The sequence below is a fragment of the Zootoca vivipara genome, chromosome 8 (assembly GCF_965207765.1).
Source record: "Zootoca vivipara chromosome 8, rZooViv2.hap1.1, whole genome shotgun sequence".
NCBI classification, from domain to species: domain Eukaryota; kingdom Metazoa; phylum Chordata; class Lepidosauria; order Squamata; family Lacertidae; genus Zootoca; species Zootoca vivipara.
The window spans coordinates 51,272,639-51,286,732 of NC_142591.1; the positions used below are offsets into that span (position 1 = coordinate 51,272,639).

General features: G+C 41.1%; 2 protein-coding genes across 9 annotated transcripts in view; one reads left to right on the forward strand and one right to left on the reverse strand.

The window, feature by feature from the left end:
- LYN (LYN proto-oncogene, Src family tyrosine kinase) overlaps positions 1-1,951 on the forward strand; it is a 45,707-nt gene extending 43,756 nt beyond the window's left edge. For all 8 annotated transcript variants that reach the window (XM_035125189.3, XM_035125190.3, XM_035125191.3 and 5 more), the window contains exon 13: positions 1-1,951. In XM_035125189.3, the coding sequence (XP_034981080.1) occupies positions 1-203 (203 nt within the window). In that variant the 3' untranslated portion in view covers positions 204-1,951.
- Positions 1,889-14,094, reverse strand: part of LOC118089973 (kinesin-like protein KIF20A) — a 26,289-nt gene continuing 14,083 nt past the window's right edge. The window contains exons 11-19 of the mRNA XM_088675536.1: positions 10,539-10,685; positions 9,238-9,403; positions 7,451-7,621; positions 6,573-6,712; positions 4,711-4,876; positions 4,052-4,157; positions 3,916-3,971; positions 3,455-3,574; positions 1,889-2,803 (exon numbers count right to left, since the gene is read on the reverse strand). Of these exons, the coding sequence (XP_088531662.1) occupies positions 2,561-2,803; positions 3,455-3,574; positions 3,916-3,971; positions 4,052-4,157; positions 4,711-4,876; positions 6,573-6,712; positions 7,451-7,621; positions 9,238-9,403; positions 10,539-10,685 (1,315 nt within the window). The 3' untranslated portion in view covers positions 1,889-2,560. The remainder of the gene's footprint in view (positions 2,804-3,454; positions 3,575-3,915; positions 3,972-4,051; positions 4,158-4,710; positions 4,877-6,572; positions 6,713-7,450; positions 7,622-9,237; positions 9,404-10,538; positions 10,686-14,094) is intronic.

A 14,094-nucleotide genomic window follows, 5' to 3' on the forward strand; every position in this document is an offset into this window, starting at 1 on the left:
GGATGAGTAATTCTGATGTCATGATAGCTCTTCAACGTGGGTATCGCATGCCACGCATGGAGGCCTGTCCAGCTGAGCTCTATGATATTATGAAAACTTGCTGGAAAGATAAAGCAGAAGAGAGACCAACTTTTGAATATTTACAGAGTGTCCTTGATGACTTCTACACTGCTACAGAAGGACAATATCAGCAGCAGCCCTAACAGGAAAAAGGAGGAGCTCCTGCCTCCAAATTGGTGTAGACCTCTTAATGGGACATTGTGGTTGCGCCAGTTACTTTTATGCATTAGGATATCCTAACTGCTTGTGGATCCTGAAGCTCAAGAAAACGTTGCAGGTGACCACTATCCAGCTTAAGGCTTTAATGTCCTCTATTGCTGGCACTTTCTTTCTATTTTTCTTAAGTACCCAGATTCTTTTGACACACCAGAAGATCAAAATCAAGCTGGAGACAGCTGCAAATGTAATGAAGAAAAACAACAATTCATGACAGCAGCCAGAACTTAGCCCCACATGGTCCAGTCATAACAAGCATCTCAAAAAAAGGTCTGTTTTAGGGCCCATCTAGATGCTATAGTGATGCATGAGCTGTTGCCACCCATTTATTTTAACTGAAAAGCTTTTCAGGCTGTGGGAGGGAGGACTGCAGAGCCATCATTTATTTGCTCAGAATGGCATCTGTTGGAATGGCTTGCCCACCTGCAGCATAAAAGACACAGGAATGGGGTCTTTCTTAGATTGGAAACTAGCTTGGAGAGACAACTTTGACTGAATAAACAGTGGCAGAGGAAATGTTTAATCAGCCTGCCCACTTAGCTCTTCCCTGCTCACCACTGAGGAGCTAATGCTAGCAGCTTGCTGCAATTGCATTTTACGTTAAAAAGACAACTCTTTTGTGTTTTGCCTTGTGAAAGTGGATTGGATGAATGGGCTTAAACAGAAAAAGCTGCTGTAGTGTCTATACTTGTCTAAAGAGTAAGGTGGAATTGGCACAGTTGCAATGAAGTGAATGAGACATCAGAATAGAGTGGTTCCCCACAACCCCCAGGAGATAACCATGCTTTTAAGCAAGAAACAGTCTTTCTGGCTCACATTACCTCCCTTCAAAGGACCTACCTATAGAATCTGAAATGCAGTACATTTATACCTGATGATCTAAAGCAGGCACCCCCAAACTGCGGCCCTCCAGATGTTTTGGCCTACAAATCCCATGATCCCTAGCTAACAGGACCAGTGGTCGGGGAAGATGGGAATTGTAGTCCAAAACATCTGGAGGGCCAAAGTTTGGGGATGCCTGATCTAAAGGTATATTGTATATGGCTTTATAGTTTGTTTTCAAATAGGAATCTGATAGGGATAAAATGAAGTATAACCTAGAGTCATTGCAGAAACCTTTCTACCAGTGTGGCTCATAAAGCTGCCATTCTTAAAGGCAGCACTTTAGTTCCAACATTAGGCAATTTAATGTTTAAATTCAAAAAGCACAACTAACACAACATTCCCATTAGAAAGTACACCCAGCTACTATTATAACCAAAGTCTATACAATTTGTTGAACGTATTACGTAAGTAGGATGCGGGTGTGGGATGGGAGACACTTGAAAATCAGGTTTAAGGGCACTAGTTGTATAAAGTCACGACTGGACTGAAGTTATGAACAGGATGCGATCTCACTACTCTGTGCCTCAGCTTTCTCCAAAAGGGTTGTGTTTTTTCCTCGATATCATGCTGAGACTTTTCCAAAATACTTATTCACAACTTGGTTACTATAGGAACATTGTGATTCTAACTATGTTCAGTTGCACAAACCAATATTTTTGTAGTACACATGATATTTACTCTTTTTAAATGAAGGAATCCAGTTCACAAACTGGCAACCAGGCTGTCAACCTGTAAATACTGTTTTCATTTTATTGTGATTTTAATAAATAAGCATTCTTGAAATTTCAAACCTGGCAGATTTTGAGTATGTTCTGACAATCACAGTATATGGCAGCAACTATATTAAGCCTATGCTTCCGTAGACAATTGTTTAGTTCATTCGCTGCTGCTTGTAAAGTATTGGTAAACATTTTTATTAGCAAATGTATAAAATGGCTGCTTTACACATTTCCATCCCAATTTCTTCATACAAGGAAAGCAATTCAATCACAGAATTCATGTAGCTTCATTCTACACATTTGTACAATGGGCCTGAAGCTGAGATAATGGATAGTGTGATCTGAACATTAAATATATTTCTTAAAACAAGGGAACTTCCAAAATCTATCCTAGTACAAGAAAAACATAAGCAATGGTGTGTTCAATGTGTTCTGGCATTCTTGATGCAGATAGTAGCACTATACAGCAACAAGATCATCTGAGGCCACATTTAAGCCATGCCGATATGCTAACTCAACTTTTTGTTAAGCAAAGCATTTTATTTTCAAAGCAGAAATTGCCTCCAGTGCTTTTGCACTCTCCGATTAACCACCAATTCAGTACCTGTACTAATTCAGTAGCTCCATTCAACCCTCCCCAAGAAGGATCCCAATTACTCTTACTTTGTGTGTTGCTGAGGTCACTTGTGAGAGCTTGTAGAAGATACCTCAGGTTTTTCTGAGTCTTTGTCACTGAGTGTTTTAGGAACATCTGCTAGGGTATATTTCAGATTTGCAAAAAAGCCCTTCTTGGATTTCTGATGCTTAGAATCTACGCTTAGGAGTTTTTTGTTTTCACGTAGCTCCTCTTGTAAAAAAGACACTGTGGCTTCAAGCTCATTGCCACGCTTAGCCCAGTTTTGAAGACCCTTGACTTCTTCTTCCTGTTAAGCCATGGAAGGATACATTAGAGGTAGAATGAGTCCTGGCATTTACTGATTTTAATACATCTCACTGGCATCCTCTGAAGGTGAGCAGCCAAAATGAATAGTTAAACATTTTCTAATGTTTTCTAGTGTATCTGAAGAAGTGTGCATGCACACGAAGGCTCATACCAAAATATAAACTTAGTTGGTTTTTAAGGTGCTACTGAAGGAATTTTTTTATTTTGCTTCGACTCAGACCAACACGGCTACCTACCTGTAACTATTTTCTAATAAGTTAGAGGCCATATTGAAATCACCAGTTTTCAGTCAAGACGATACCTCTGTTACTTAGCTGGTATGTATAGCAATCTACTTCAAATATAATGAGATGAGATAAGACCTCATATTTTCTATATCTGCTCACTAAAAGCTTGAATAGGAAGAGAACACAAAACTGCATTTTCAAGTTAATCTTATTATCCTGGTAAATTTGAAATATAGACAGTTTCAAGTCATGTAGCAGGTTAAGACTAACAGGTATAGCAGTCATAAGCAGGGGAAATAGCACAGAGAGAGAGAGAGAGAGAGAGAGAGAGAGAGAGAGAGAGAGAGAGAGAGAGAGAGAGAGAGAGAACAGCAAAATGCAGCTTTAGTAGCCATGTGACCAACCTTATGCATCATCTCTTGTTTAAGTCTATTATTTTCTTCCATTGCTTGTCTGCAGAGTTCATTGGCATCTTGCAACATTTCATTTAATTTCTCTATTTTTAATTTCAAGGATCTTATTTGCTGCAAAACAATTTTATTGTTACAATTAGTGATTAAAGGGAGAGTCATGTTGGTGTAACTCTGCTGCAACCTTTGACTGACCATGATTTTGCTTTATTGTAGGGTCAGGGTTTAGGAATCCGGTAGCCCCCAACCCTGATACTGTTGGACTCCCAATTCCCATCAGCCCCATCCAGTGGTCAGGAATTGTGGGAGTTATGGTCCAGCAACAACCAAAGCACCATAGGTTCCCCATCACCACCTTACGTATTTTACCAGCCCCTTGATCAAAGAGCTCTAAGAAATATTTTGATAATGAAGCAGAGAATCAGGAGGGACCACAGAAGGAATCAGGAAATTACCTTGTCTCTCTCATCACATTGTCCCTGCAAAGCATCTGAAGCATTGCATTTAATATCTGTGAAGCAAAAGAAGGTTAAGAATATTTGGGCCACTTTTCAGAAAAAAATCTTAAGCTCAAGAATGCAGGTTGCTTACCTGGATCAATGTTCCCTTCTGCAGAGTCTAAATTAGGACTTTCTGAAGGCAAGGTATTGAGTTTACCAAGTTTTGCTTTCAACTCTAGTATTTTCATTTCTCTGTCCTGAGCAACAAGATGAATTATAATAGTTTTGAATCATAATAATTTACTCGAATGGCACATTTCATTGTAGTAACTAACAGCATGTGCTTAAAAAAAAAAAGAAAGCTTGGCTGTTCTTCCCTCCTGCTCCCACATCACTTTAAGCAACAATTAAGATACCTTTTAGCACCTATTTCCTTATCCAATATGATGGTCTTTGGAAAACAAACATATTTGTGTCACATCCCACTTTGGTCTAATCTTTTCTGCATTAAATATATTTAGGAACCCTTTCATGTCTAAAACTTTATTGGTATATCACCAGACAATGTACTTTTGGCTAACACCTGTCAAAATATTTTTGGGGCACACAACATTTCAAAATACATAGGCACATCCAAAGTAATGAGGATTAATTAACATCACTCTCTCCCACAAAAAACACCACCCAATATAAACCCTACCTTTCAGAGCTTTCATTTAACAACTTAACCTTTTACTAGAATTCCTGCAGGTGCCTTGGAAAGAATGCCAACATGTACAATGGACAACATAACTTTTAGGGAATAAGTACCTCGACCTTTGCTTGTTCAGCAATGAACTCCTCTATTGGCACATAGCGGTCTTCAATTTGATCCATTGCACACATGTATGCATGCTTCTTTATGGCCTCCTTGTACATTTCAAATTTACTCTCCAATTGTTCTTCATACCTTTCTTTCAGATCTTCTAAGCGTTTACTGGACAGTATTAGCAATGAGAGACAGACAAAATACTTTTAATTACTAATTATACTAATGATTCAATTAACAAGCCTACAGAGGGGTGGGTACAAAATGCAGCCGTCTCCAATCCCAGCACCCTTTCCCTAATTTACACCAGAGGTTAGAACAGGCATCCCGAAACTTGGCCCTCCAGATGTTCTTGGACTACAACTCCCATCATCCCAGACCACTGGTCCTGTTAGCTAGGGATGATGGGAGTTGTAGTCCCAAAACATCTGGAGGGGCGAGTTTGGGGGTGCCTGGGTTAGAAGATCCTTCCTCTGAGCCACAGCACAGAGGAATTGTCAAAATATGCCTCCTACCTCATTTCTGTTTTATAGAAGCCCTCATTTCATTTAATGGGAAGAGCTCCAGTTCCAACCCATAGCTAGAAATCACAGATTATGTCCCATGCATGTTTCCTGGAGGTTTGTACAAATAAGGACTAACCTCATAGTAACTGACACCTGGCCAACCCCCCTCCCTCCCCCCCTTTGCCTATGCCCTCACAGGCTGCCCAAGCCTTCTCTCACAGCTATGCCACCTCCCTTTCCTTATAGCTCACCCCCTCCCACTTTAAAGGAGGGTGGGAACACTTCAGAGAGCAGTTTGCAAAATTATTCTCTGAAGGTCCTCCAGATCTCCTTTAAACAGCTTGCCTGGGTCATCTGCCTGCTGGTCTGCCATCATGCTGGAGTTGCTGTGGCCACGTGAACTGCAGCATGAAGACAGGCTTATAATTTTATTACATAAGGTAATGGGACCCCAGACTGACTCTGGGGTTGCGGCGCTCATCTTGCATTATTGGCCGAGGGAGCCAGCGTACAGCTTCCAGGTCGTGGCCAACATGACAAAGCCGCTTCTGGAGAACCAGAGCAGCACAAGGAAATGCCGTTTACCTTCCCACTGTAGCGGTACTTATTTATCTACTTGCACTTTGACGTGCTTTTGAACTGCTAGGTTGGCAGGAGCTGGGACCAAACAAGGGGGGCTCACCCTGTCGTGGGGATTCGAACCGCCGACCTTCTGATCGGCAAGCCCTAGGCTCAGTGGTTTAACCTACAGCTTACTTTTATTACATAGTAAGAAGTAAAATCAATTTACTACAAAATATCTTACTTCCTAGTAAATGTGCGATTTACATTCAGAAAGTAACTAGAAATGTGAATGCCAACCATTTTCAACAGAATTAAACCCACAATTTATTATTGATTATTGTTATTATATCCTGTTGCTCTAGTACTACAGTCCCATTGCTGTTGGCTGGATATAAACATTGAATTAAACTGAAAGGTGGCTAATAGGATTTCCTATATTGGCCATCCACTGTATTGTGCAAGACACATTTTCTTGGTTCCATACTAGTAAAACAAACTCATTTTAGCTAAGAGAACTTGAGACAGAAGCAGATGTCTCTAACACGTAGATTTTATCACAGAATATATTTAAATAATTGCTAGAAAGCTATTACACAAATATTTGGAAAAGCAAAGCATTTTCAAACCAACTGCTTTGAAATAGTCCAGCATGCAACACAAAAGATCTGTCCTAGAATAAGACACCTGTAAATATGATGCCTTATTCTAGAACTGATGATGTGCTAAGCCATGCTTGGAGAGGTGGGTGCCTGCGGCCTTTCAGTTCCTCACTGCTACAAAATCTTAAGGCTTACCTCCAGGCTTCTTCTGTTTCCATCAGTTGCTGAAACATTGCTTCGGCCATCTCCTTGCGTATTTGCACCTCAAGGAGCAGCTTGCCTTGCCTCTCTGCAATCAGCTTGCTCTTCAAGATCTCTGTCATTTTCAAGAGATCCTGCAGGAATGAAGTCAAATTAAGAACATGGAATCAAGGAGCAGAAGACAGCATGCGGTGCCTGAGCTAACATTTGCCATTCATTAAAGTAGGACTGGGAGACCATTCCGCCCCTCCTTTCCCCAACCTTGTGCTCTCCAGATGTTTCAGACTATGCCTCCAATCAGCCCCAGCCAGCACAGACTTGTAGTCCGAGCATTTGGAGGGCACAAGGTTGGGGAACATTGCCCTAAGGGGTAATGAGCCAAGGGTCACATGCTGGTTGACAGGGCTAAGAAACCCATTACACAACTGGGAAAATACTTAAGTGATTTCTATCTGCTACTAGGGATGGAAGGAACTGCCAGTTATGGTTCTCTCATTTTCTCATTTTTCCAATCTTAAATTTAGTTCTCCATATTTTTGCAGAAATTTGTAAAACCTTGTTTGTTTGGAGAACCGCATCAAAAAATTGGGATAAGTGGAAAAATTGAAGGACTGTGTTTTAGTTCTCATTTTGTTTTGGAAAGTGTGAATTTGACAAATTCAACTTTAAATGCAAACTGAATTTAAATTCTTCCCCGTCCCTAACCACTACAGAATCTATTAAGGATGTAGGCCAGGTAACACAACTCAAAACAGTCCAAAGTATTATATTGATTTCAGAATCACTCCATTAATTTTTAACACTATTAAGATGATTTAACTCCTACTGAGCAAGCATGCACCAGATTGTCTGAAAACAGTTTTAAACATTACCTCGTGGTTCATAATAGTTATATCTATTTCCTCTTCTTCAGAGGAGATACAAGAATCCTCTGGAAGCTGCTCTGCAGATAAGTCATCAAAGTGCACTGTAGGCCTATCGTCCCTTCCAATATATTTTTTGGGAAAATAATCAAATATTTTGTGTTCAAATGTTTGAATAACCTGAAAAATAATACTGTGTCATTGGTTTAAATTACAAATAAGAGCACAATTTCACAATAAACTGTAGTTCTGCGTTATTTGCCCTGGAAGGCCACAAAGGGAATTTTGAGAACTTTGGGAAGTACACTGCAATGATCATAATTGAGAGGTCACTATTAAGAAGGTTGAAAAGTTCAGTTGTCTAAGGAACTGAGAGTTAGCCACACACTCTAATCTTAACAAAACCAAGCTTTAAATTGCATTTGTCATGGTATATCTGTTCACAGTTTACACTGCAGCTCATATACGCACATAGAACCCAATAATCTGTGTGCTTTTGCTGAAGTCTTTTAAAACCCATGTCTTCTCCATTTACACAAAGTGGTGGCAAGGTTTAGATTTAAGAGTCAGAGAGCAGTAAGGTATGCTCTTTTGGTTCTTAAATTTGGACTCTCCACCCCTCTATCCTCCTTTTTGAGTCTGAAAGTTCCAGCAAGTGCAAAATGGAGCAACTTGGTGGCTGATGTGTGCAGACAGCCAACAGAATAAAGCAGCATACCTTGAGGATCACCTGAGTCCTTTTATCCCAAATCAGTCTCGGGGATCATCCAGTGGAGCCCTGTAGTTGCTGGCTGTGTTTTAAAAGTCTGGCCAGCTCCAACTATAAGCCAGGCATTCAGCGTCGTTGGCCCCATGCTGTGGAACACTCCACCAGCAGAAATTTGGCAAGCAGCCTCCCTGCTAACTTTCAGACCCCTCTTGAAGCCAAACAGGCCTGTTCAATTGTTTTAACATTTTTTCCAAGATGAGCCAGTTACACTTACAATTATTTTGTGCTGTTTTGTGGTATTTTATGCTTTGTTGCATTTGTACACGATGTTTTATACAACCCTGGTATTTTACGAGAGTGGTTGGTATGTCAATATTTATATATATAAAAGAAAACTGAAAAAACACCACACACACATATTTGTTGCTGTGAGCTGAAGACGGAGAACATCGACAGAAGGCAAAGAGTCTTGATATGTATCAGGCGTCCGTTATATTTCAGGGTGTAAGGCTAGCTGCTACATTTTTGTTATTGTTGTGCGTTACAGTTAGATGGGCCAAGCAAGTAAGTATTCCTAGTAAAGAGGTCAGGATCCTACAGGCTACTTTGCATGGACACACCTCAGCCAGGAAGCACTGGCTCATAAAGAAGATAATTTCCAAATGGTTGTCTCCACCCACATCATGAGGTCCAGCTCCAAGGGCCTTCTGGTGGTTCCCACACTATGAGAACTGAGGTTGCAGGGAACCAGGCAGAGGGCCTTCTTGGTAGTGGTGCCCGCCTTGTGGAATGCCCTCCCATCACATGTCAAGGAAATAAACAACTATCTGACTTTTAGAAGACATCTGAAAGCAGCCCTGTTTAGGGGAGTTTTTAATGTTTGATCTTTTATTGTGTTTTTAATATTCTGTTGGGAGCCGCCCAGAGTAGCTGGGGAAACCCAACCAGATGGGCAGGGTATAAATAATAAATTATTATTATTATTATAAATTATTATTATTATTATTCACCCAGGAAAAAAACAAGGCAATGGTATAAAACAGGCAGTGCTTTGGGTATGTTGTGGAGGGCACAGCCTTTTACTTACTTGCTTTGCTACAGCAGAAAACTTCATTACATGCAATGTCTCATCATAGGTAGAAGCACACTGGTTAATATTGACAATCATGCAAGCTTTGCCTTTACCACAGAAGAATGGCTGGAACAGGCGGGTCAGCTTACTCTCTCTGAAGGGAATGTATGCTGGCCTTAATCTTAAGGGAAAGTTGTATTAACATTAATTTCAACATGTGCATGATTTGTAAAAGCAAGCATGGATTCAGACATGTGTGACTGCTATCTGCCCTTTATCTGCAGATCAAGTACCTATTAGGACATAGCTGTTTTAAGATTCAACAGATTGGTCCCATTTTCATTCATTTATTCATTTTAATTATTGCCAACAGACTGTTCCATCTACTTATCTTTTTTAAAACCAAAGAGAAGAATAGTGAAAATGCTATAGAGTTGTACCTTGGTTTTCAAACAGCTTACTTCGCAAATGCTTTGGCTCCTGAATGTTGCAAACCCAGAAGAGACTGTTCCAGTTTGTTAACTATTTTTGGAAGCTGAACGTCCGACGGGGCTTCTGATTGGCTGCAGGAGTTTCCTGCAGCCAAACAGAAGCCGCGATTTGGTTTTCAAACATTTTGAAAGTTGAACAGACTACCAAAACGGATTCCGTTCAACTTCCAAGGTACAACTATAGTACTATAATGTTAAAGTACTGTGGTGTTACAGCACTATATCTCTTTCATTTAAAATATAATTATAGCCATGAAAATCATTTAGTAGTAACTAAAATAAAGATTAAAACAAAACAAAATTGAGTCATAAAAAAGCAAGGGTCACAGTGAATGCCTGCTGAAAAGTACTAGGGTGATTTTCCTAATATGTTTTGCCCATGTCAAAAACCCCAAAAGACAGAAAATGAGTGCTAATGGCATCTATACCCACTGCTTTTTTTCTGGGCGTATGCATACCCCTAAACATTTTGGGAATCTAAGTTTGGCCTCATTGAGGGGCAGTATTTCAATTTAAGTAGGAAAATGAGAGTACCCCTAAACATATTTTTTTAAGAAAAACCCAGATTTTTTTGAAAACGGAGAAATGGCATAAGCAACACAGAGAAAATGCAGAATGTCAATGACTGGAGGACAGCACAAGGTGGCTGCCTCATAAAAAGTGTGCATACAAAAGAATGAAAAAAATGTTGGAATCTGTTTTCAGCACTCTTAGCCGATAAAACAGACACCTTGCTTCTTGGGGAAAGATAAACGTCATGTAACAATAGGTTAGACTAAACAGTTTTATGTGAAACTGGTGTGAAGATATACTTTTGTCACTTACTTAGGGTTTTGATTTTGCTTTAGAGCTGCAATGCATTTTCCAAGAATAAGAAGAGAATTATTAATATTGCCTGCTTCTTTCAGTCTGTCTCCAAACGTTTGTGCTTTATGGCATCGTTCTGATCCAGCCAAGTCACAGAGAGAGAGTCTGTACAAAGAATGCAGCTGATTTTAATATCAATCTTTCTTTTGAAATTAATTTTTATTCGCGTTTTTCATAGAGTTCAAAAAGATTAAGTAAAGAATAAATGGAGAAAATGAAAACAAAATCACAACAAACCAAGGACACAACACAAAACATCTAAGGACTTCCTATCACTCTTTCAATACATCAATAAATATTTGAATTTTAGGTAGCCTGGTACAACACAGACTCATAATATTTTTAACAGGTAAAATACACACTGTCAAGTAATAACTTTTATTATTGATCCTGTATTTTTACTGTGTTGTGTTCCAATGGCCACCTTCAGCTGTTGATAAGCATGTCACAAAGTTATAGATTATTGTGACAATAAGAAGCCGGATCCGGCCCTTGCTGCCGCAAGCACTCCCGCCACTCCCGCTGGGCGGAATCGGGCCCTCGCCATTGCCACACTCAGCCGGCTCCCGCTGGATCTGGCCCTTGCCGCTGCCAGCGCTCCTGCCACCCCCGCTGGGCCGAATCGGGCCCTTGCCGCTGCCACCAGCACTCCCTGCACTGAAAGGTAATGTTGCTGTGCAGTTAAATTGCACTTTAAAGTCTTTTTTTCTAGGCTCCGGAACGAATTAATCTGTTTCCAATGCATTCCTATGGGAAATCGTGATTTGACTTACAAATTTTTCTACATACGAATGTGCATTCGGAACGGATTAAATTCGTAAGTAGAGGTACCACCGTGTAGAGGTACCACTGTACAGTGGTACCTCGGTTTATGAACACAATTGGTTCCAGAAGTCTGTTCATAAACTGAAGTGTTCATAAACTGAAGCGAACTTTCCCTTTGAAAGTAATGGAAAGTGGATTAATCCATTCCAGACGGTCCGCGGAGTACTTAAACTGAAGCATTCATAAACTGAAGCGAACTTTCCCATTGAAAGTGGATTAATCCGTTCCAGACGGGTCTGTGGAGTACTCAACCTGAAGCGTACTTAACCCGAAGCATGGGTGTAATTGGTTCCGGAAGTCTGTTCATAAACTGAAGCGTTCATAAACTGAAGCGAACTTTCCCATTGAAAGTAATGGAAAGTGAATTGATCCGTTCTAGATGGGTCCGCGCCGTTCATAAACCGAAATTTCGTAAACAGAGGTGTTCATAAACCGAGGTTCCACTGTACACACAAGTTAATTGCATGTAAGTTGTGGGTTTACTGTACATTAATATCCCTTGACTCCTTAAGACAGGCCCTTTTGTAGCACTGTTAATCTGTTACTTTACTTCCAACCAAGTAGATAGGATGAAGCTAGCTACAATTAATGTTGACTGCAATTCCAGAAAACAGCAAATTGTAGCTAACTAGAATTTGAAGTGAATGCTTCTGATCTCCCAGGTGGGTTCGGGAACCTAGGTCAATTCATCTTGTTCCTGGCACTAGAAACCAAGGTGGGGAAACTTTTCGGCTCTGTGGGCCAGACCCTTATAAAATTCTACACTTGTAGACAAAACTTGATGCAGGAGGCTGCCCACCTGTCAATCAGCTGACACCATAATGTTGGGTGGTTGGGTTCCACAATCAGGACTTCAAAGTACTACACAGCTCTTGCAAAACAAAATAAAACCCTGTGTGGTGCTTTAAATGCCCAAGGCTTTGACTATTCCACCCATCTGTTGATGAATGGTGAAGCCAAAGTGTCAGACCAGACTGAGGATTACAGCCTTGATGAGGAATGGTGGGAACCCCCCCTCCCCCTCTTCCTGCTCCTGACCAGGATCCTGAAGCTGCCCAGGAACAGTGGAGCAGTATAGATTTAGAGAATTGGTTTGCAGAGGGACATAGTTTGGAAAACCACAGCTGGGCAGAGCTGAATAGGGAACAGCTAGGACAATGATGGGCAACCTTTTGAGCTTGGTGTGTCAAAAAACCGAGCATAACTCAGGTGGTGTGTCACTTCGAGAAAACCCCCCAGATATTTATAGTTTAAATAACAAAAATGTATAATTGTAATATATAACTGTATTTAATAAACAAAAAACTAATTATTTAACTAAACCAAACCAAAAACCCCTTATTTATAACAAAGTGCCCAGAGTTTTTGAGCTTTTAGGGGGGAGCTGCTGAAGTTTTGGAGGTTTTTTGGGGTGGTGCAAAAGTTGGTTTGCTTTTGGGGGGGGTGCCCCAAAGCTGCTGTGCTTTTTGTGGGGGAAGAGAACAGAAATAAATGACGAATAATACCTTCGCTGGAACTAACACGCAGCACTGACATAGTCTGCCAAAGCGCCAAAAAAACCCAGCACGTAACGGGTTAAAAAATGAACGCTGCTACACCCAATCATCGTCTGCCAAAGTGCCAAAAAAAAACAGCACAGGAAGGGTTAAAAACCAATCTCTGGCTACCAGCAACAACAACAACAACAACAAGATCCGGGTTTCAACAGCGGAGACAAGATGTAGCGTGAGGAGAAGTGGGAGAACAAATGGGGAAAAACAACAACAACAGCGCGAATGGGCCGACGGGGCGCGTGCCAGCAATGAGGGCTCTGCGTGTCATAGGTTCGAGAGAGAGAGAGAGAGAGAGAGAGAGAGAGAGAGAGAGAAGTGGCTCCTCTTCACTGGAAAGTGTCCAGCCTCTCTCTCCAAGGGCAAGGAGAGCTGATAAGGTTGCTTGCTACACAGAAGGCTCCAGTGGTTGCGAGATCAGGTTGCAAGAAGGGGAAAGTGACAGAGATGACTTGGGGGGAAGTAGGGGGAAACTTAATTGGGAGCACCTTTACTCCCAGAATGCCTGTGATCATTAAACACTCTTAAACTGGTAAGGGACTCCAACTGCTTTGTTCTGTGATGCCACGGCTAAGGGGTGGGGTGGGGGAGGAAGCTGTTTCTCCGAAGCCTGACACAAAGTCTGCTTTCTGACATTGGAACTCGCTAGTGCAGCCAGTTCAGCAGGCTTGAAGTTTGCCTTCTCTTGCCAAAGCTTGTGCACTAGCAGGTGAATTCTCTACCTGCCTCACATATGATGGTTTGGAGAACACAGGTGGTTTGGTGAAGAACAGCCTTGTAGGCCAAATATGAACTCATGGCAGGCCAGGCCTGGCCTGCAGCCTGAAGGTTCTCCACCTGCTATAAACCTTGGCTTATCATGACATTCACATACAATCAGTTTGTGTACAGAGTTACCCTATTCACCTTGATAGTTGAAGCTACACACACATGAGGACAAAAAGATCTACATACTGCAAAATCAAAACACACTGTGGCATTTGTACAAGCACATTTTCAAAGAAGAAGATTTTGTTTTCACTCAACTTTCTCTGCACCAGGAAAGCAGTGAGACCTACAAAGCAAAGTCTCAACATTGTCCCTGTGCCAAAGACAGGAACTCCAAACTAAGGCCAGTAAAAAAAGGCTTGCATTTTAGC